General features: G+C 42.2%; 1 protein-coding gene across 5 annotated transcripts in view; it reads left to right on the top strand.

The window, feature by feature from the left end:
* The window catches only part of TRPM3 (transient receptor potential cation channel subfamily M member 3), a 713055-nt gene that overhangs the window by 242587 nt on the left and 448696 nt on the right, over positions 1-21772 (top strand). Inside the window, exon 1 of one of the 5 annotated variants that reach the window (XM_059656890.1) lies at positions 20484-20678. The exons of the other annotated variants lie outside the window; for them this stretch is intronic. Within the exon in view, the coding sequence (XP_059512873.1) occupies positions 20589-20678 (90 nt within the window). The 5' untranslated portion in view covers positions 20484-20588. Of the gene's footprint in view, positions 1-20483; positions 20679-21772 lie in introns of those variants that run through there. 5 annotated transcript variants of the gene reach the window in all.

Here is a 21772-nt window from a genome sequence, read left to right as displayed (position 1 = left end):
TCACATTTTAAAAATCTTTTTTTTTTTTATATTGGAGCTAACAGAAATATACATGACTTTTTGCAATGTATGCCATCATAACCTGAATGGATCAGAAGACCAATTAGAGAAAGGGAGACTCTCCCCAGGGAAATCAGATGTGATTTCCACCTAATAAATAGTTGAGATATTGGGAAATTGGGACTGTAATCCAAACCTATTATTGTGTGTGTTATAATCTGTTTTAAAATAAAACAAGTCTTATTGAGCTATAATTTATATGCCATAAACCTTACCCACTTAAAATATACAATTCATTGTTTGGTACTATTATTTTTAAGTGAAGCAAACAAACTGAAAAAATAAAAAAGAGAGAATACTTGGTAATGCTGATTTTCAATTAGAAGCCCAGCTAAATACTAAAAGAATCATTTGGAGTACAGTTTTTTAATTTAATTGAAAAAAAAATTAAAAGTAGTATTTAAGCACTGAATTGCTCTCCATTTCCTGGGTTCATGCATTCTTAGTGCATGCAAAGGGAGTACCAGCTTTTCTTCTCAGATGACTGGAGGCAAGTGTAAACAAACACAGAGGAAAAGCTGGGTGGAGAGAGATGGCATGGAGACCTTCGTTTGAAACTAGGTGTGTGAGTTTAAGAAAGGTAGTTTTGTTGGTGTGGATCATTTTTATTTTTTCTTGATTTCTAATACTTCCTCTTTCTAAAGTGCCATTGTCTATTTCAAGTTGCAAAATTTTGTAAACACATATTTTAAATGGTTTAATTGTAAAAATGTTACTTTCCTAAACAAACAGACAGACAAACATACTTGAAATTTATCATCCAACCCTGAGCTTTCCTTTTATGATTTTGCAGAACCCTTGAATTTTTGCATATGAGTACTTCAGTGACAGATCAAAATAAAGAACTGTTGAGGATTAAAGCTTAAAGTCATATGCTCTTCCATTCAGAAAATTAAAGGAAAGGAAGATAAGAACCATATTTTTTCAAGAAAAATAAGATAAAAATAATTAGAATCACTAAGCCAATTTACCAAATAGACAATTACCAAATACCTATATATATATATATATATATATCCTATCTAATAAAAGAGAAAAATGGTAATTGGCGTACGACGATACCCTTTTCATTGGCTAATCAGGGCTATATGCAAATTAACTGCCAACTAAGACTGGCAGTTAACTGCCAACATAGGCGCAATGCTGGGAGGCGAAAGGGGAAGGAGGGAAGAAGCTGCCTGCCGCTGACTGCAATCGGAAACCCAGGCGGCAGCCAAGAGCCAGAGAACCGAGCTGCCTTTGCTCGGAGAAGCCAGGCCTCCTTTGCCGGCTTCTGTGATAAGAGAACCTGGCCGCCTTTGCCGGCCCTGGGCCAGTAATGGGAGAAGCTGGGTGGGGCAGGGAAGAGGCGGATGTCTGCCTGGCTTCTCAGATCACTGATCACCAGTGATGGGAGAACACCCAGAGGCGGGGCCAGAGGCCAGGCTGCATAGCTGCCTGGGGACACCATCTGGACCCCAGGGGCGACGCAGCCAGGCCCCAGAAGGAGACCCAGGGCCCGGGGCTGAGTTGCAGCTGTGGTACGCACCAGGGGCCTCTCAAGAGGAGAGTCTCCATGGTCAGATGGCGTGGTGTCGGGACAGGAATAAAGACCCGAGGTGACTCAGATGCCTGGCCACAGGGTTAGACCAGCCAGCAGGGCCTTTCAGTTGGGACTGGGGTGGGGGTGGGGCGAGGGAGGCAAGCCGGAAATAGAGAACTACAACTCCCAGGAGGCTTAGCGGCCAGGGCCTGGGTGCCTGGCTGTGAAATCTGATGGGCTGTAGTTTCGCAAGCCACTTTAAACTAGAGGCTTGCAAGGTTGGAAGTTCTGCGTCGGGAGCCAGGGAGAAATGGAGCTGGAGCAGAGAGAGGGGTCCATGGTAGCCATGGGCTTTGAGGAGTTCTCAGCACCTCCCGGCTGGGAGCTGGCGCTACCTCCGCTGAAGGTGGTCACATCCTGGAGAGCGAGCTTGAGACCGAAGTGGAGTTCGTGTCTGGGGGTCTGGGCAGCTCCAGCCTCCAGGAGCGAGAGGAAGAGGAGGAGGCAGCCTGAGGCCAGCAAGGGCAGCGCCAACAGGAACTCAATCGCAGGAAGTACCAGGCGCTGGATCGGCGCTGTAGGGAGATTGAGCAGGCGAAGGAGTGGGTCCTGAACAGGCTCCATCAGATATAGAGGATAACACGGAGACTCCAGCAGGAGCAGAGGTTCCTCATGAAGGTGCTGGACTCCTACGGTGACAACTACCGGGCCAGCCAGTTCACCATCTTACTGGAGGACGAGGGCAGCCAGGGCAGAGACGCCCCCAACCCAGGCAATGCTGAGAACGAGCCTCCAGAGAAAGAGGGGCTGTCCCCGCCCAGGAGGACGCCAGCGCCCACAGAAGCCAGCAGCCCGGCCCCTGGCAAGGGGCCCAGCAGTTGGAAGAGGTGGCGAGTGCCATAGGAAGGGCACTGGGCAGGAGTCCCGCTGACTCTGGAGCTAGCCCCCATGCAGATAAAGGTGGAGGAAGACTTTGGCTTCTAAGCCCTCAAGGCTCTGGACTTAAGTTGGGTTTCTCGGGGGCCAGACAAGCTGCTGCCCTACCCCACCCTAGCCAGCTCCCCCTTTGACTGACCCCCCCAATAAATGGACCCGATGCAAAAAAAAAAAAAAAAAAAGCTTACAGAGGCATGTTTATAGGATCAAATAGTATAAATATAGATGTAAGAGGACAATAAAAAGAGAACCTGGCTATGATGATAACCTGAATGCTGCCTCTGTGTCATTCCTTCTTTGGGAACCCCTGGACCTGCTGGGGCTGGACCCCAACATTCCTCTTCTTATAAGGACTTCAGTGAGATGGGCTAAGGGTCCCACTGGAACTGCCACAATTTAATGTAATCCCCTCTTTAAAGATCTTTTCTCCATATACAGGTACATTCTGAGGTTCTGGGGATTAGGATTTTAACATACATTTTGTTGATTACCCAAATCAGCCCTTAACAACCAGCATGTTTCAGAAAGTAGATTCCTACAGGGTTATTTACCAAACATCCAGAAGTATTTTTAAAAGAGCTAAGCCCCTCGCCCACCGTGTGGGCCCCTCCCAGCGAAGAGCGAAGGCCTGGGTTCCGGGCACCGGAGGAAAACTGGTGCCAGCAGCCAGGGGAAAGGGCCCCCAAGGGGCTCCAGATTGCGAGAGGGCACAGGGTGGGCTGAGGGACCCACCCGAGTGCACAAATTTTTGTGCACCGGGCCTCTAGTATATATATAAAATCCTAATATGCAAATAGACTGAACGGCAGAACAACTGAACAACCAGTCACTATGACGTGCGCTGACCCAGAGGGTGCGTGCAGAACATGACAGGTATTGGCAGCAGGTGGCAGAGCGCGGAACATGGTGGGCATCGCTGTGGCGGGATGGTAGAGCAGGTGAGTGGGGACGCCAGACCAAGGAGGGGTGCCAGTTGCTGTCATCAAGGCGAGCCTCTGGTGTTACTGAAAATTCTTTGCTCCCGTGTGCCGTGGTCCCACTGGGCACTCGCACCCTCTGCCGGCTCCTGTCTCTGGCCCTGATAACTTGGCACCATCAGCGGGTGCAAACAGTAGCTGCTGGCCCTGATCGCCCCTGAGAACTTCTCCACCTCCCCCTGCTCCTGAGGGGCAATTGGGGCAGCAACTGCCACTTGCACCTGCTGCTGGCACCGGCCCCAATCACTCCATGCCATCAGCAGGTGCAAGCGGGGCCAGCACCGCAGTACATGGGAGCGGTGGTGGTGGGAGCAGGGCTGCTGGCAGAGGAGACCAGGGGCTGCAGCAGGCGGGGTGGAGCGGGGCTGGGAGAGGGCATGGAGGATGGGCCGAGACCCTCCCCTGTGCCTACCACAGCCTTGCAGCCCACAGTTTCTTTCAAGGTGCACGAATTCATGCACTGGGCCCCTAGTATTGTCTATAATCTCACTAATGAATCTTCAGAAAGCAGTTATCATTTCTTCATGTTAACTATGTTATGCTTAGACAAACTTGTCTTAAGTACTTAAGCATTTAAGGTAATCTGTTCTCTTGGTATTAGATTATTAGATCATTTTTGGATATTGGTTCTTTCTACAGAGGAGAAGCTATATCAAGCATAATAAATTTTTGAGTTAGTGTGGAGCATAAAATGATGGCACTTAATCTTTATTTCTTTGAAGGAATACAGCGGTTCTCAACCTATGGGTCGCGACCCCTTTGGGGGTCGAATGACCCTTTCACAGGGGTCGCCTAAGACCATCAGAAAACACATATATAAATTACATATTGTTTTTGTGATTAATCACTATGCTTTAATTATGTTCAATTTGTAACAATGAAATTGGGGGTCACCACAGCATGAGGAACTGTATTAAAGGGTCGCGGCATTAGGAAGGTTGAGAACCACTGAAGTAATATCTTTTTCTTCGTCTCTTTTGTGTACATTTCAATATATTTTTTTAGTTTTAAGAAAAAACCATAACTTGCCCTAACCGGTTTGGGTCAGTGGATGGAGCGTTGGCCTGTGGACTGAGGGGTCCGGGGTTCGTTTCTGGTCGGGGGCATGTGCCTTGGTTGCGGGCATATCCCCAGTGGGGGGTGTGCAGGAGGCAGCTGATCGATGTTTCTCTCTCATCGATGTTTCTAACTCTCTATCCCTCTCCCTTCCTTTCTGTAAAAAACCAATAAAATATTAAAAAAAGAAAAAATCCATAACTTAAAAAATAACTTTTGCATTATTAAGCACATGCTTGGAGCATTATATTAACTTCAACTCTACAGGGTAATTTTACCTTTGGATCTAGAGGTTGATGAAATATTTCATATCAACCACTAAAAAAATAATTATTATTTATTTTCTATAATTGACAAGGTTTGCTTTCTTCCTCTAGTCTTGCCCCACCTCTGCACAGATATGAGAGTCATTTTCTAAAACACAGTCCTGATCACATTTATTCCCACATTTAAAAACCTCAGTGACCTCTCCCACCCCATCCAATTTAATGATACAGTTTAAGCATCAGAGTTTAAACTCACTGTCTACCCTCAAGCAAAACTACTTCCTGTCTATAAAAGGTATCATGGGCCTCACAGTTCTTTGCCTTTACCAGGGCTGTTCTTACTATTTAGAATGCCCTTCTCTCATTTCCATGGTGAAATTGACTAAATTCTTGTGCTTCCAGAAGTAGCTCAGGAATTGCATGTCTCCCTATGCCCCAGATGGGAAGGCCACTCCCTGATGCTTCCTTAACTGTGCTTCCATTAGCATTCTGTGCGTAGCTCTGAAACTTGAAAATTAAACTGAAATGCATTGCTTTCCTCTGAGCAGGATGCAAAGGTGATTTCCCAGGTTCTTGTCCAGGTGTATTTGAAGAATGAGGCCATGGGCAAAAGGTAGTACAGGAAAAGGTGGAAATTTATTGGGAAACAAGCACAGACTCCCATGTGGGGAGGGGGAGAGAGTCCCACTAAGTCCCTCTTTCCTAAGGTTTATCAAGGCTGCATTTCTTTGTGTCCTGATATCCCCCTGAGTGGTCACTATAGCAGCTTCAAAACTCAAACCCCATGTGGAGTCCCCCTCCTCTTCTCCCTTTTGTTTTTCTACTCCCTGTGGCTTTCGCCTTTATTCTGTGAATGGGTGGCAACTCCCAGCTCCCTTATTCTGTGAATGTATGCCTTCTGGCAGATCCCAGCTTTACAGCCCTGCAGTTCCACGCTGCCCCCCCCCCCCCCCCCCCCCGACCCCTAATTCATAAAACTGACTATTTTACCCCTAAAACGCCTTCCATCTCCTTCCAGACCTAGATTTAGGAGCAAACCTGGGAGTATCTACCTGGTCCCCGTTTCATAATGGGCATTTGAATTCCCTTAGATATACCATACATAATACCACTGGAAATGTTCTAAAGAGGAGGATATTAAATTTATTAGTCTTCTCAACAAGATTAGAGTGTGTGGTTGGGAAGAATTGATTGAAAAACAAGTAGAGTCGAACAGTGAAAATCCCTAGGAAATGGGTTCCAATCACTAGATGGTCTTGGCCCTAGCCTACCTTTTCTGGTGAGTAAGTCCGGATACTTGTGGCACTTTTGCATGACTAGATGGAGTTGACATGCTTCATGTCAGTGCTGAATGACTTGGGGCCAGAGGCGAGGCTAAGCCTAGCAATCTTGAATCACTTGCCACATGACATTCAGCCACTCCTCCAAAGTAAGGCTTAAAGGATTAAACTTTCTTGAGCCATTAACCGAAGAGTTTGTGTTTTTTGCTTGTCTAGAAGGCTTTCCTGTCCAATCTTGTTTTCAGTCTGGCACTTACAGACTATGTGAACATCTTGTTTTCTCAAGTAATCTGCTTGTGTGTTCCATCATCCTGTGAACTAGATTTTATTCTCTGTGTACCCTCAGCACGTGGCATAGTGCTGGACACCTAGCAGACATTCAGAAGGTGTTGATTAGATCAACAAATCTGTGCAGTTAGTCCAGCCAATGTTAATTAAATCGCTTTTAAATAGTGTCTTTGTAAATTTGCTAAAATCTTAATTTCATAATCAGGCTGCAAGTGTGGCATCACATACATTCTAGGCCTAGATTAAGATATTTATGTAATTCCTCAGCAAATAATGAATATTTGTATTATATGTGAATAGCCCTAGAAATATTTGACTCTACTGAGAAAAGAAAACATCTCTAAAATTTGCTGATGTTTTTTCTTTTGCTAGAAGATAAGCAAATGCTCGGGTATATGTGGCCCCAGTGTTTCACAGCATAAACTCCTGTGGCGTGCACAAATTCTCCACAGATGTGATCCCACATGGCTCTAGGTGAGTTAGCCTAGTAGACTGTCCTGTTACCTGGGAACCTTTAGTAAATATGGGGCAATATTCACTATTCACTTTCTATTCAAAATAGGTAATGCTACAAATGCTTTATTTGTGGCACACTGGAAACAGATGGCAGCCATCTAGAGAGGAATTGGTCTTAAAATCTAAAGTGTTAGTTTTGTAAAGAACTCAACAGCGCATCAATATTACTCTCATTACATCATTACCCGGAGGCCCAGAGGAGTGAGGGACCCTGACATAGAGAAGAATCCAGACGCCTGGGCTTCTATACTGCTCGCATTCTACATAAACATGTCTCAATGGCTTCTTACCACTCTTCTCTCTGCCCTTTCATCAGAACTGAACGTAACAGATGGCAGGACTTGTGTAATGAGGGGACCAGGAAACTGAAGAGTGACTGAGAATTTGCTGTCCCGTGTATGGGCAAGATGACAACAAAAGATGCGTTTAGGAGTCCAAAAGTAGTTTTTGGCTCTAGGTGAATGCTTGAGGAATCACTAACATAACTCAAGGGTACTGAAAGTGATCATAATTGAAAATTCCAGAATTTTTGGATTTAGGTATGTTCTATAAGGCTGTGTTTATGGTAAAAGTGCCTTTTGTTGACTTCTTTGTATGTTTACCTGTTGCCCATTTTCCCTGTTGTGAGGATTTAGTGAGTTTTCAAATTGGATTTTCCCCTTATTCGTTTGGTACCGAGTTGTCAGCTCTAAAAACAGAAATTCCCTGGTTTTTGGCCACTAGTCCAGAGTGCTTAGTTCAAGGTATTGGCTCTGATCTTCAAAGTCTTTGGTAGCCTAGATCCTGGCAAACCCAGAAATCTATGTTACATTTATTCAGGATCCTGACAGTGAGATAGCATTCAATCCACTCATTGCTTCTGCCAATCCATTCTGAGGGAGAGATTACGGCCACATTGAATGCTGCAGGCCTGCATCTATCAGAGAGGGAGCAGACAGAGATGTCAAGGCATTACGATTCTTTAGTCTATGGAGATGGTATATCTGAAGAAGGAAAACCCTCAATAATATTTAACAAAATGAAGCAACAGGCCTCATTTAGAACAGATTGTGGATTATATCACAGAACAGACTATTCCCGTAGTCACAGTTGCAGTTTCAGGAATTTTATCACACCATTTGGATAGGCCCATAAGAAAAAAGAAATAACGCATTGCTATTTGGTTAAGTATCAGTAAGAAAATTTTAGGCAAAACATTTAAATTATAATGACAGAAATTGAGAGAGGCAGACATACACAGAGTCTTTCATAGATAGTAGACAAAATAACGAGGTCATGAAGGAAGGAGAATGGATCAGAGATGATGTTAAGACCTGCTAACTGCCCATAGAACAGCTCTAAGAATATTTATCTGAGCTTGGGTTGAGGATGGCCTTTCTTAGCATAACATCTACATTGAGAGCTACAAAGGAAATGGCTGCTAGATGTGAATGTATAAATATTTTTAAATTTTTATGAGTAACATAAGTTTCTTACAAGTAAAAAGTTTCTTATAAGAACATAAACAAAATTAAAAGACAAGTGGAAAACTAAAAATACTAGCAACTCATGACAATTGACTAATGTCCTAAGTATAAAAGAGCTATTATGAAATAATAAGAAAATAAAATTCAAATGGGAAGAAGAAGCAATTTACTAGAACAATTACAAATGGCTACAGAAAAATAGAACTTTATAAGTTGCCAAATAAATATGTTTATTTTTCTGTGATCAATTTGGCAAAAAATTAATTTAAATTGATGATATGCCAGGTTTTGTCAATGATTCAGTAATAGGGACATTTTCATATATTGCTGAGGGGCATGTAAAATGGTACAACATTGCTGGATAGCAATTTGGAAATAACGATCAAGAGCCTGAAAAAACATTCATGACTCATGAACCAATGATCCTTCACCCTAAATTGTATCTTAAGGAAATAATCAGAAATGTGCATAAACATGTATAATCAAGTATATCCATAAAGCATTATTTATAATAGAAATGAAAGCAGGCTGATTATCTTGAAGTGAAAAAAAGTAACAGAATTCTATAAAACCATTTAATATTGTATTTTCTTCGATTATTCAATGACATGGAGATCAATTCATGATATTATAACCATATTAAACTATATGTAAAGCGTGATTCCTAAAATGTTGATGAAATTTCCAACTATCACATCAATAGTTATTTATGGGTAATGGAATTATAGGCAATAAAAGTATAAATCTTTTATGAATTTTCAAACATTTTTATACTGAAAATTTTGTGTATTGAAAAGTTCTTTTATAATCAGGGAAAAAATATTTTTCCAGCTTTATTACATAAAAAGTTAACTAAATTTGAGTGTGTAAATAGAGAATATTCTGATATTCCTAAAGGCATATTCTGATATTAATACCTTAATAAATTGCCATTATGGCAGATGTTTGAGACTGGGCCAGACTGTCATGGTTGGTAAATGATTGAATTGTCTAGCATGAGTTATTCTCAGATGGAAGTTCTGATATCCATACTTTCCCCTTTTCTCCTTTTGCTTTTCTGTTCCAAGTCCATCTGTATTCAGAGCTTAGTCTCTATCAGAAGGTTAGAGTCTGAGAATGTCCTCCTTTTATTAAATTTTTGATATCTAAATAAGTAATTAGAATTTTCAAGGCAATGGAGTAGATGTTTGGGGAAACAAGAAGGCACTGGAAATTAATGTGCTCTTACCAGTTTGCAAATAGGCACCATAAGATAACTTTAAATGACCTGAAAGAAAGAATGTCTAGGTCATTAACATTTATCATTCATTTATTCTACAGTCACCAAATTTTGGTTGAGTTTTCATCATGTTCTAGATATTCTGGAGGACCTGGGATACAGTTGATAATTGCCCTACTAGAAATTACATTCAACTAGGAGATGAAGAGCTAAAATAAAAAAGCTCAACAATTTAATAGTTACAGGTTCTGATAAGTGTAAAAAGAATTCAACAAAGAGCAGTGGGTGATGAAACAGAGGTAGAAAGATTAAGGAAGGATTCTCTAGAGAGATTACACTTTAGCTGGGTGAGACCAGAAGCCTGAGAAGGAGCTAATCTTGTGAAGAGCTGGTTGAAGGGGCATTAGAAGAGGGAACACCACAGGTAAGTGTCACAGGAAATACAGAAATTAAAAGAAGTCAATGTGTCTAAAGCATGATGACTGGGGGAAAGTCCAGAGGTAAAGCTGGAGAGTTAGGATCAAATCCGTCACAGTATTATAGACCAAGATGAGGCATTTGGGTTTTGTCCTAACTCCATGGGGAGAACTGAATTGTTTTACTCATGGGGGTGCCTTGATCTGTTTTAATCCTGGATGTTCTCGTGAAGTTTAATTGATTCTTCTTTCATCTGATCTGTAGCCAGTATTTCACTTAAAAAGAATTTAAGACGTAAGGAAAAATACACACATTAAAGCTTTATCTACTTATTATCTAAAACAATAATTTACTCAATATTTTCTTTCTGGAATCATTTCAGGTACCACAAAACATTTTTGTTCTTTCATCTCTCTACTTCTTATTGAGGAAGGCTTCCCAGGAACAACTGTGGGTTCCATGCAGTCAACCAGTTACCACACACCAGAACATGTATCATTTAGGCTCCTATGGATGGCTTTGGCTAGAGGTAGAAAAACAGCTGTCAGAATCTAATTTGTTAGCTAATTTCAAAGCTATTATAAATCAAACAAGGTCTAATGCATGAAATTTGTGCAAGAGTAGGCCTTCCTTCCCCCAGCTGCCAGCACCTGCTTCCTTCGCAGCCCTGGCTTCATCCAGAAGGACGGAAGGACATCCGGAAGGACGTCCGGTAGGATGTGTGGTCTAATTAGCATATAATGCTTGTATTATTATAGACTAGAAATTACATTCAACTAGGAGATGAAGAGCTAAAATAAAAAAGCTCAACAATTTAATAGTTACAGGTTCTGATAAGTGTAAAAAGAATTCAACAAAGAGCAGTGGGTGATGAAACAGAGGTAGAAAGATTAAGGAAGGATTCTCTAGAGAGATTACACTTTAGCTGGGTGAGACCTGAAGCCTGAGAAGGAGCTAATCTTGTGAAGAACTGGTTGAAGGGGCATTAGTGCACAAAATTCACGCAAGAATAAGCTGTCAGCACCAGCTTCCCTCGTAGCCTCGGCTTCGTCCAGAAGGTCGTCCGGAAGGACGTCCAGTCTAGCATATTATGCTTTTATTATTATAGATTGCACAGATATCTTTGATACTTACTTACTGTGATAGTTATCAGGTTTTCAGATTTTCTGGCCAAGTGTAACTTTTTGTCAGTGAAGCCTCCTGTTGCCCTGATTAACATATAGAATATGCTTTCGGTCATAAAGAATGCTACACCACAGTTTTATAAAATATCTAACTGGAGTGTCTGAAATTAATTTAATTGCATTAAAATAGGTTTTGTTTTTCATTTATATATTATACAACATTATGTCATATATAAAATTACAACCAGGACTTTAATTAAAACCAGGACTCTGAAACTTACTGTGTGAACTTGGGCAAGTATTTAATATTTCTGTGACTCAGTTTCCTCATCTAAAAAATGCAGTGGGGTTAAAATTAGCATAGTAGTAAGAATTAAATGAGTATATATAATTTACCACATATATGTATATATATATATATATATATATATATATATATATATCTTTATATATTATCACTAAGTTACATATATACATTTGCAAGAATTATTTGAGTTCTTCAGAAACATTTACTTTTTACTTAATAAATAGCGTCTCAGGCACTGTGCTATATGTTGGGTATACCAAATGAGTAAGGAAAATGCTGTCTCTCCAGAGAGGCCTGAGCTTCCTGCCCAGGTCAGACTGCCCAGCCAGATGGAACTGTGCCGGGGTCCGACCCCAGCAGGTCCAGGGGTCCCCAAAGGTGTGGACAGAGTCGGCGAAGACTATCCACCTTCTTCCTACGGTGGAGTCCGATCCGTCCCGAGTGTGGGGCGCTTACCTAGGGGTCTCTGTTCGGGCGCCATATGCCGGGGTCCAACCCCAGCAGGTCCAGGGGTTACCAAAGGTGTGGACGGAGTCGGCGAAGAAGGAATGACATGGAGACAGCGTTCAGTTGATCAGCAGCCTAGCCAGGATCTCCAGCCAGGATCTCCAGCCAAGTTCTGGTCTGGATCTCCAGCGAAGTTCTGGTTCGGATCTCCAGCCAGGTTCTGTGTCCATGTTCTCTTGCTAGGTTCTCCAGGTTCTCCAGCCAGGTTCTGTAGCCATGTTTCCTCGCTAGGTTCTTCAGCCAGGTTCTGTCCAGGTTCTCCAGCCAGGTTCAGTCACCAGGTTCTAGTCAGGTTCTCTTGCCAATTTCTGTAGTCAGGTTCAGTCCAGGATCTTTTGCCATGTTCTCTCCAGCGAAGTCCTTCTGTCTGTAGGTTCTGTGTAGGTTCTGTCTGTAGGTTCTCTCTTCTAAGTTCTGTGTTCTAAGTTCTGTGCCTCTTGGTTCTGTCTTCTAAGTTCTGTCTCTTTCTGTCTTGTTACATCTGTATTTATACCAGTTGATTCAATCCTATCAATCTCTATTACAAAGGTTAGGGCGTTTCTTATCTCCATTCCAGGGAGTAAAGATTATGTAGCTTAAGCATGATTGTTCGTAGTTAAAGTGATTAATTACCCGCCTGGCACTTAGTTGAGGGGTTTTATTCCCTCCCTAACTTCAGGGGAAAATCCCTACCTGGGGAAACAACCTTTCTCAGAGAGGAGACCTTGGTTAAAACACATAGTGCCAAGAAGGTGAGCAAACATTTTAAGAACAGTATGCCATATATGCCAGGTCCTTTGAAACAGCAAGGATGGACCGGCTCCTGGCAGAACTGTGTAGAGATGGAATGTGGAGTCAGCAGTAAAACCATAAGAAACCCAGAACCATTGGGGGAACCACTGGTCCTTCCTCTGCTCTGTTGTTAAGGTTAGATCCACTAAGTTACTTTTCCTCTTTTCAGATTGTGTTAGTGATCAGATACTATATTCCTTTTGGAAAACCACAGGAAGCTTGTATTTTTTTTTTAATTAGCAGCAATATATTATAGTGGGTAAACACAGATTATAGAATCAGATCGACATAGATTCAAGCCCATTTACCAGCCATGGGACCTGCAGGTTTCTTAACCTCTCTGAATCTATGATTCCCTGAAACTATTTCCTCATCTGTAATAGGAGGATAATAATGCTGCCACTTTCATAGCTTCATCGTGAGAACTAAATGAGCTATACAGCCTGGCTGGCATGGCTCAGTGTTTGAGTGTCAGCCTATCAACCAGGAGATCACCATTTGATTCCCAGCCAGGATTGTGGGCTCGACCCTGGTAGGGGGTGTTCAGGAGGCAGCCAATCAATGATTCTCTCTCATCATTGATGTTTCTATCCCTCTCTCGCTCTCCATTCCTCGCTCTGAAACCATTAAAAACATATTTAAAAAATAAATAATAAAAAATAAATAAATGAACTATACACTTAAAAGACTTTAGCATATGGTAAGTGCTCAAAAATGTATCAATCATTCTGTTAACATTATTGTAATTAGCCACTGTATTTATTTTAATGATGAAAATTCATAGAAGATATATGAATTGCCAAATGACTTAAGGTGAATTAAAACCTAGTTCTCTCTGATTTCAAAATCCATGTTGTCTGTATGGATTTTATGCCTCCTAATGAGGAAAAAAAACGACCAATGCCTCTCAAAAACTAAAATCATGCAATCCATGCCACTACTACTACTACTACTAATAATAAAAGGTTCATGGTTATTAAAGTTTAATACCAGAATAAGCATTAACACGTTGACAAAAATAGATAGCAAGAATGGGTTTCATTAGCTTTCTTCATTAAAATCCTCTACCGCACAGAGCTTCCGCTTTGAGAATTTTCCAGATCACAGCATGTCCCTGTTTCCCAGGTGAGCAGACCTTATGGTTCAACCCAGGGCTCGCCTTTAGTGTCAGAAGCCCAGATGCACAAAGTGGGCTGTGTGGCTGGGGCAGATCTCTGCTCTCCTGGGTGGGAGTCAGATGGTGTTTGGAAAGGTAAATGTGAGGCTTGAGCTTGGACTTGTGTCTAATTTGAGCATCCATTGGCCCAAAGATCTGACTAATGCTGCACTGAAATGCTGAGCTTCCTTCCAATTCATACAATTTATTCAAGCAGTAATTGGAGATTCACTGCTGAAATCATCCCTCCCAAAAGGTGTTCATTCATGAGTTCTTTAATGTGTTGGTCAGATTTATGGTTTTCATAATGTAAATTATCTTAAATGCCTCTATTTTGTGTGCACGTGTGTGTTTATGTGCATGTGGTGTGTGTGTGTGTTGTCTAGGCTTGGAACAAAGAACTTCTACCATCTTAGAAAAATGCAAATATTAATTGGCTTAGAAAGGCACATCTCAAATTCTTATATTTTTAACAAGCCTCTATGGACTCATTAAAATTTCAGAATCATACAAAAAAAAATCATCCCCTTTGTGAGTAGAGATTTTTAGAGTTTCAAAGCTTGAATGAGGATGTATTTTAGCTTTTGGCCTGTGAAAATTTGTTACACATTTTTACTGTGGATGTATATTTAGGATTTCTATTTTTGGTGAAAAAAGCTGCTTATACACCATTTTGAAAAGGGAAACATTTTAGGTATTAACGTTTTAGACTCTATTAGTAAAAAATATCATCCCCTCTCCACCGCAGAGAATAAAGCAGTTAAGTACAGCCAGGTGTGGTTCTCTTCCCACTGCGGCTTATCCTCTTCCTGGAAGGAGCCAAGAAGGAAATGAAGGTGTTTTGTTTTGCTTTGTTTTTCCAAGAGCAGCAGCTTTTGGAAGGACGGCACATATGACTTCATATTTGAAATAACAAATTACTAATGTTTTTGAGCTCTTATCACATACTGGTTCCTCTCCTAAGGGCTCTGCAACATATTAGCTAATTAATTTCACAGTATTCCTTTGACACAGGTAGTATTACTATCCCCAATTTGCAGATGAGAAACCAAAGCTTAATGAGGTTAAAAAACTTCCCAATACTATATCCAGTGGTAAAGCTGGGATCTAAATGCAGGCCATTGGGTCTATGCCAGTGGTGCTAATTGCTTTCAATCGTCACAGAAACCTTGAGGTGGACACTGTTATATATCTTGTTTTACAACATGGAGACGGAGGCTCTGAGAGGTTGAATAACTGGTCCAGGGCGACACAGCTATTAAGAGGTGGGACTTGAGTTTGAATTCCATTTGGCTACTAAAACTACGGGGCAGAGATAATGGAGAATGCCCGGCTGGTGTGACTCAGTGGTTGAGTGTCAACCTGTGAATTAGGAGATTATGGTTTCATTCCAGGTCAGGGCACATGCCCGGGTTGCTGGCTCAATCCTCAGTGTGTGTGTGTGTGTGTGTGTGTGTGTGTGTGTGTGTGTGTGTGTGTGTGTGTGTGTATGGGGGTGGGTGCAGGAGGCAGCCAATAGATGATTCTCTCTCATCATTGATGTTTCTGTCTCTCCCTCTCCCTTCCTTTCTGAAATCAATAAAATACAGTTTTTTAAAAAAAAGATAGGGAGAATGAAGCACAGAAGGTCCAATCCCTGCCCATTTATTGATAGAAGCATGGGCTTCCCATTAGCCAGGGCGTACCACTACCTCCTTTATGAGCCAGGGTCAAAAAAAAAAAAAAAGAAAGAAAAGAAAAAGAAATTACAAGCATTTCAGTTCAGACTTCAGATACAATGAAGGTCACTTTGCAGCAGAGGTTCTGTCCACCACAACCTTTTTGAGTGTGTGTGCGTGGGGGCGGGGTGGGGAGGGATCCTCTGTTACTTAAACGGAAGTTGAGTAAACTTCATGAAGAAAAATGTTAAAAGAAGCTAAATTACTAGTGAGTTTTCTCTTGAAGATCCCTAAAGGGATTTATGAGAAATAAGTCAAAGGATTTAAGAGGATTAGACACTATTATATTTAAAGTGCCCCTATAACATATTATTGACTCTAGCCTTGCAGAGGGTTTTAAATAGCTACACTCCAACATGTGCAGAAGGGTTTAAGGTCCAAGGTGTCCAATGCAGAGAAGAGGAGGTCTGAGTGGTGCTTGCTGCCTGCCATTAGACATTTGGAGAAGCATTCTTTAGAAGAGAAACTTGACTTGGAGTTTGCCGGGAGGCACGTTTTCTATCAGTTTAAGGAAAGAACTTTCTGTCGGCTGAGCTGTCCGATCACAGAATGGGCTGCCTCCAAAACTCACCTACTCTGGGTCACTGCAGGTGCTCGGTGCAGGGTGGTGGTGGTGGGGGGGGCAGGTCAGCAGGTGGTGAGATTACTAGGGAGAAAACAGAACAGACTATTCTACTTCTGAGGGCTTTTCATTTAACCGAACAAGTGCTGTTTGAACTACTTAACATTGTAAGTCATTTATTTGGATAATTTTAATGTGTCTTAGAATCTATAACCTATAAAAATGCCAAAAGGGGAAAAATAAGTAAAGAAAAGAAGTTATTTTATCCATTTCAAGATTTGGAAATAATTAAGAACTGTTCTTTAGGTCAATGGAATCTATAAAGAGATTTAACATTTTTGAAAATATTGTCGAAGCATCAATTTTTATAGCTGTATTTGAGTGTAGTTAAAGGGAAGAAACAGGGCAAGTGTGCTCTTTTTACAAAAAAAAGATAAATTGGCATAGAATTAAAAAAAAATACTTTCTGATAAAAAATGGTGAATTATCCAACACAAACAAGCTAATAACTGAAGCCAGCCATAAAGCAAGCAGGATGCTAATGCTGAGATTATAAAATATAGAGGCAAGGGAAGTTATGTACAAAGGCTCATCATTAGGCTTGTCGTGGTATTCCCCTGGGATGCTTGAATACTATTCTTTTGCTCTATGCACACTACATTCATCTATGAGAGCCTCAAAATACCTGTTCAATTAATGTCTAGATACCTATGAATTCCAATGTTATAATAATAAACTGAAAAATTACATTGTGACTGTTTTTTTTTTCTTGAGAGTTGTGAACAGAAAACACACTTCAGTAAGAGGCTTTGGAACACTCTGAATTACCTGGTCACTGTGTCATTTACTTTCTGTTTTCTTCAGTTTCCATGGGATGCCCCTTTCATATCTAATGGGTATAAGGGAAGACAGTGTGCAGAGTGGAGCAATGCTACCCTGAGGCTGCCATGATGTTTTTATAAAGAGGGAACATGGTTTTCAAAAGGAAGGATTGTGCAGTGTCTATCCTGTGGCTTATTTTCAGCATTAAGGAAGCTCAGTCCTATCATGGTTCTTAAATTTAGCATCATTTACACAGGAAGTAAAAAGTGATGGTGATCAGTGGGAATTAGGCATGTAGCATGGGAGAGAATTAGCTTGTTCAAGGGCAGGCTTCCAAGGGCAGAGATTTGATGTGCTGGGTTGGCTATGTTTTAGGAGACTGGAAGCTAATGTGGTCGTGCCAGACTCTCAGGCCTGCTAGAATTTGTTGTGTAGATTTCATAAATATTCACATTCCTAAAATGTGTAAGCAAGCATTTGAGGCTGATGAGACCCTAACATCTGGGGCTGGGCTTGATTCTTTCTGCTCTTCCCTCATTATCTCCTCTTTAAAACCCAGGGAGACATCATTCCAGGTGAATATATCCTTTCCTGAAAGTTGGGGGGGGGGGATCCTGAAAACCCTGCTTCTTTTGATGTTTTGATAGCAAACAATTCTGGCACAAACTACTCCAATGGTAGAAGAAAAACCTCCTCTCAGGCTCTGTCATCCTCCTTTGATCTTCATCTGTTTTGCAATATAATCTCCAAGTCAGTTCTCCAGAGGTTTGTGCTCCTCTCCTCTCATTGCTGTTAGAGAGGGCTGTGAATCCTTCTACTTCCCCATTCTACAGCGTTCCTAACTATTCCCTTTGACCAAAGTTATTCCAGAAAAATTAAAGAGGCTAGGAGGACCAGAGGCTGTGTGTTTGCAGAATGGTGCTGTCATTGGTGGTGGTGGTGGGGGGGGGGGGTCCTTAACAGTTTGGAACAGTGAGGAGCAGGGCAGAGGCAACCGTAGTGTCTGAGCGTTTTCCTGGAGCATACCTCTCAGAACTGCAATGGAAGCACTTAACAGCGTTTAATAGCTTGGTAAGGCTGGAGCCCTGGACCCTAACTAAAGGCAATGTCTTGCAATCTGATGACTACTATTCTGCAATATAGCTTGAGGAAACCCAATACAGCTTAAGGAAACTGCCCTTGGAGCCTCCCACCTTCCGCTTTCACCCCATTTATTACCGAAAAATCATGGTAACTCATAAGAAGCATTCAGGTTTAACCTGTCTTGTTTGACTTCATTACCTGGTTCTATAAGTATGCACACATATGCTTACTTATTGGAAATTATCGGTGGGTTCTGTCCTCAATATCAGCACATACTGCCTAGAAGATAAATCATAATATTAAGGGGATTTTGTATGTGCCAGGTGCTGTTCAAGTTCTTCACTGGTATTAGCTCATTAGTCTTCACAACCACCTTAGGTGTGTGATTTTATGGTTATCTCCATATTACAAATGAGGACAGAGTAGGTGAGTAAATTTTCCAAGGCTAGGGTGAGAATTGGAATTTGAACAATGCAGCCTGGTTTCAGAATTCATAGTGTTAATTACTACATCAATGCCATAGCAAAGAAACACTCCAAAAGAAATGCTGAGCATGTCTTCAAGATATTTTACCTCAATGTTTACAGAAGGTTAAATATCCAGGAAATTAAGACAATGGCTTTATTGCTGTGGCCCCTTTAAATTATGAAAGAAATAGGAGAGAAGAGAAAGCTTATCTTTGTAGACTGGTAGACTGGTTTCAATTGTAATGTGTTTTAGGCATGTTACTAATTTCCCACGACCTTAGTTTCTTAATCAATGAAATGGGGTTATGACAATAGCATCTATTTCATAAGGTTGTTATCAACATGAGCTTATGTAACGCATTTAGAAATCCCTGCCATGTTAGCTGTTAGTATTTTAAAGCTACCTTGAATCCTTTGTGGAAATAGAATGGTGACAGAAAATGAACTTACTGTGTGGGGGGTATATTAAAGCAATATTGCTTAATAGAAAATAATCAGATGCATGAATTTTATTATACAAGGCAAGTCAAAGGTCTAGATCCCACCAATGGACTAGATTTCCTACAGTAGTGTCAGAGGATCCGGAACACGGGACCATTGTAAGGCAAATAGTGTGGTAATGCAGTATGTCAGGCATTTATTACACCCCAGTGGGGATTCACACTTTCCAAAATTCTGAATTACAGCACAGTCCCTGTGTATCGCCGCTTCCCTTACCGCTCCCCAATTCTGCTTCAGAATGCATAGTAGTCGTGAATCTGGCACTTACCAGTCTCTTCAAGTTAAATGGAAACAGAAAATCATTATAGTCATATAGAGGGAGGAAAAATAAGATGGTAATGCTCTAAGGATGTGGGAATTCTCCTGGGCAGCAAAGGCGCAGCTGCACCCACTGAGCTCTGATGCCTGGGGGCATGTCCCAATGCAAGTGCCCAGCCCCTCAACTTCACTACTCTAACTGAAATTATGCAGTTTCTACCTTCAAATTGAAAAGTTCCCCTTTATTCTCTCACCACAGGATCTCAAGACCATCTGCGCCAACACAGCAGCTCTCTCTTAAAGCCATCCTTAGAGAATGATGGGGGTGGGTATCCACACTTAGGGGAAACTCCATCTTTTATAGAAAGCATTCCGATGGGCACCTCAAGGGTTAAACGTTTGTCGCAGAGAAGGAGTATCAAGTAGCGTTCCAGGAGGGGATAACCCCCAATTTAGAAACTGCCACCTTTAAAAGATAAGCCAAAGATACATTAGTTACACTGCTTTCTATGAAAGGGATAACTCCCGGTTCCCAGGGCGTATTCGCCTGGCTGTCCTCTATATAATGTTTATATTAGGGCGCAGAGGGTCAATCGCAGTTACTAACAACCTCAGAACACCACCGAGATCATTGTAGCATAGATCCCTTTGACAATAACTCTGAGTTCATTCCGTCACATCAATCAAAAAGGAAAGTGTTTGATCTTATCATTCAGAGGCATCCCTTCTCCCTCCGCGTCCTAGCCCCTCCCCCTGTGCCAGTTTCCAGCCCCTCCACGATGCTTTGTGCAAGAAAGTGCAAGTTCCCCATTCTGGTCCTATTGATGTTCTCTTTCCCTCTCTTCCTGGCTCCCCCACCCACAAACCAAAGGAGCGGAGCAAATGGCCAGGGTTCTCCCCCAATGCCTGCCCCGCGCTTACGGGGAGGAGAGCGGGCGAGGGAGCGCGCATTCTGAGCAGGCGGCTCTGACTCCGACCACAGGCTGCTTCCCCAAGGCGGCTCCTCTCCTTCCAAACCGTGCGTCCCCTCCCCGGAGCAGGAGCAGCGGGCGGTGTGCCTCCAGTCCGCCGCATTTGGTATGCACGAGCACGGCTGCAGGCAGAGGGGAGGTGGCTTTCTCAAGGAGCTTCAGTGGCTCGGGCAATGCCACTTGACTAGTCTCCCAAGTTCCGGGAAGCCTCTGCCCTAATGGGATTTGCAGATGCGGAGATGACCAGGGGATGCCAGGGTCGCGGGGGACCCTTTATTTTCTAGGCATCGCTCAGGTTTGCAGTTTCTGTTTCTCCTGGCGGAATTGTGAAGGGGGTCATGAATCAAACGGATGCTCCTCGACCCCTAAACTGGACCATCCGGAAGCTGTGCCACGCAGCCTTTCTCCCATCTGTCAGACTTCTGAAGGTACTGTAACTTGCTGCTTTGAATGGTTCTCATTGTGGTTTTTAGGTGTCCACACCCAACTTCGCACGTGGGCCGGGACACACATTTTGGGGAGCAAAGATGCATGCAGTCCTGCTTGACTCTGTTGCCCATGGCTGGAAAGAGGTTCTCAGTGCCCCTCAGCCCATGGTGTCAGGGAAGAGGTGGTCTGAGCCACATTGGAGAATGAGATTGTGGTTTTAGAGAATGGGCTTCCTGAGTGCTCCCCCACCCCTCCCAAATACCCCTAAAATAGAATTAATTAACTTCTTTGGGAAGGTGGGAGCAGCAGTGGGAGTGAAATCTTTTACTCCCCTGTGTTTGGCTCCAGGGTGTGTTTCTTCCGTCCCCGGGGAAGCCCTTCGACCCACTTTCCCTTTAAATGGAACCTGAGAGAACAAAGGATTCTCCTCATTATTTAAAAAGTCCTGTGTCCTTAGGTGGGTGCTCAGGTAAAGACAAACAATGAACCTCATCCAATTGTGACTTTTTTTTGGTGTTCTTGTTCTTTTAAAAAAACAGCATGATAATTTTAGTCTCCTAAGTGAAGTCAGTAGTGAGAAAGTATTGTTAAATATATCCTGAATGGTGCCTGGAGCTCTCTCTCTCTCAAGCTCCTAGTTACACAAAAGAATGGTACTACACCTGAGCTGGGACTGCTGCCATGTGTCTGCAGCTCTCCTCTGTCTGGAAGCAAATACATTAAAGATACTGAAAAGCCCTCACAACTCCATAATAATTTACCTTCATCATCTGCCTGTGGGGAAATAAATACAAATAAAATTTTAAAGGTGCAGAAAACAAATATTTTTCCCCAGAAAAGAGAACGTGGCAACATTTATTTGGGAAAAGTGCTAATCTCTGGATGTCCCACAGCCATTTGAAGTTAAAAAGGGGAGGCAAAGTTCTTAGTTCTCTTTTCCATATAAACATGATATTTTGATTTAATGACCACTGGACATTGAGTCCAGTCAGCCATAATGAAAGATTAAAGAATTAGCCCTAAATAAACTCCACTTGCAAGATGTTTTGTTGTTGTTGTTTTTCTTTCCTGGAGCTGTGTGTTGGTTAAGTCA

Source organism: Myotis daubentonii, chromosome 11 (assembly GCF_963259705.1).
Source record: "Myotis daubentonii chromosome 11, mMyoDau2.1, whole genome shotgun sequence".
In the NCBI taxonomy this organism is placed as follows: domain Eukaryota; kingdom Metazoa; phylum Chordata; class Mammalia; order Chiroptera; family Vespertilionidae; genus Myotis; species Myotis daubentonii.
The sequence above is the reverse complement of the archived record's forward strand: the minus strand, read 5'-3'. Positions and strand labels throughout refer to the sequence as shown.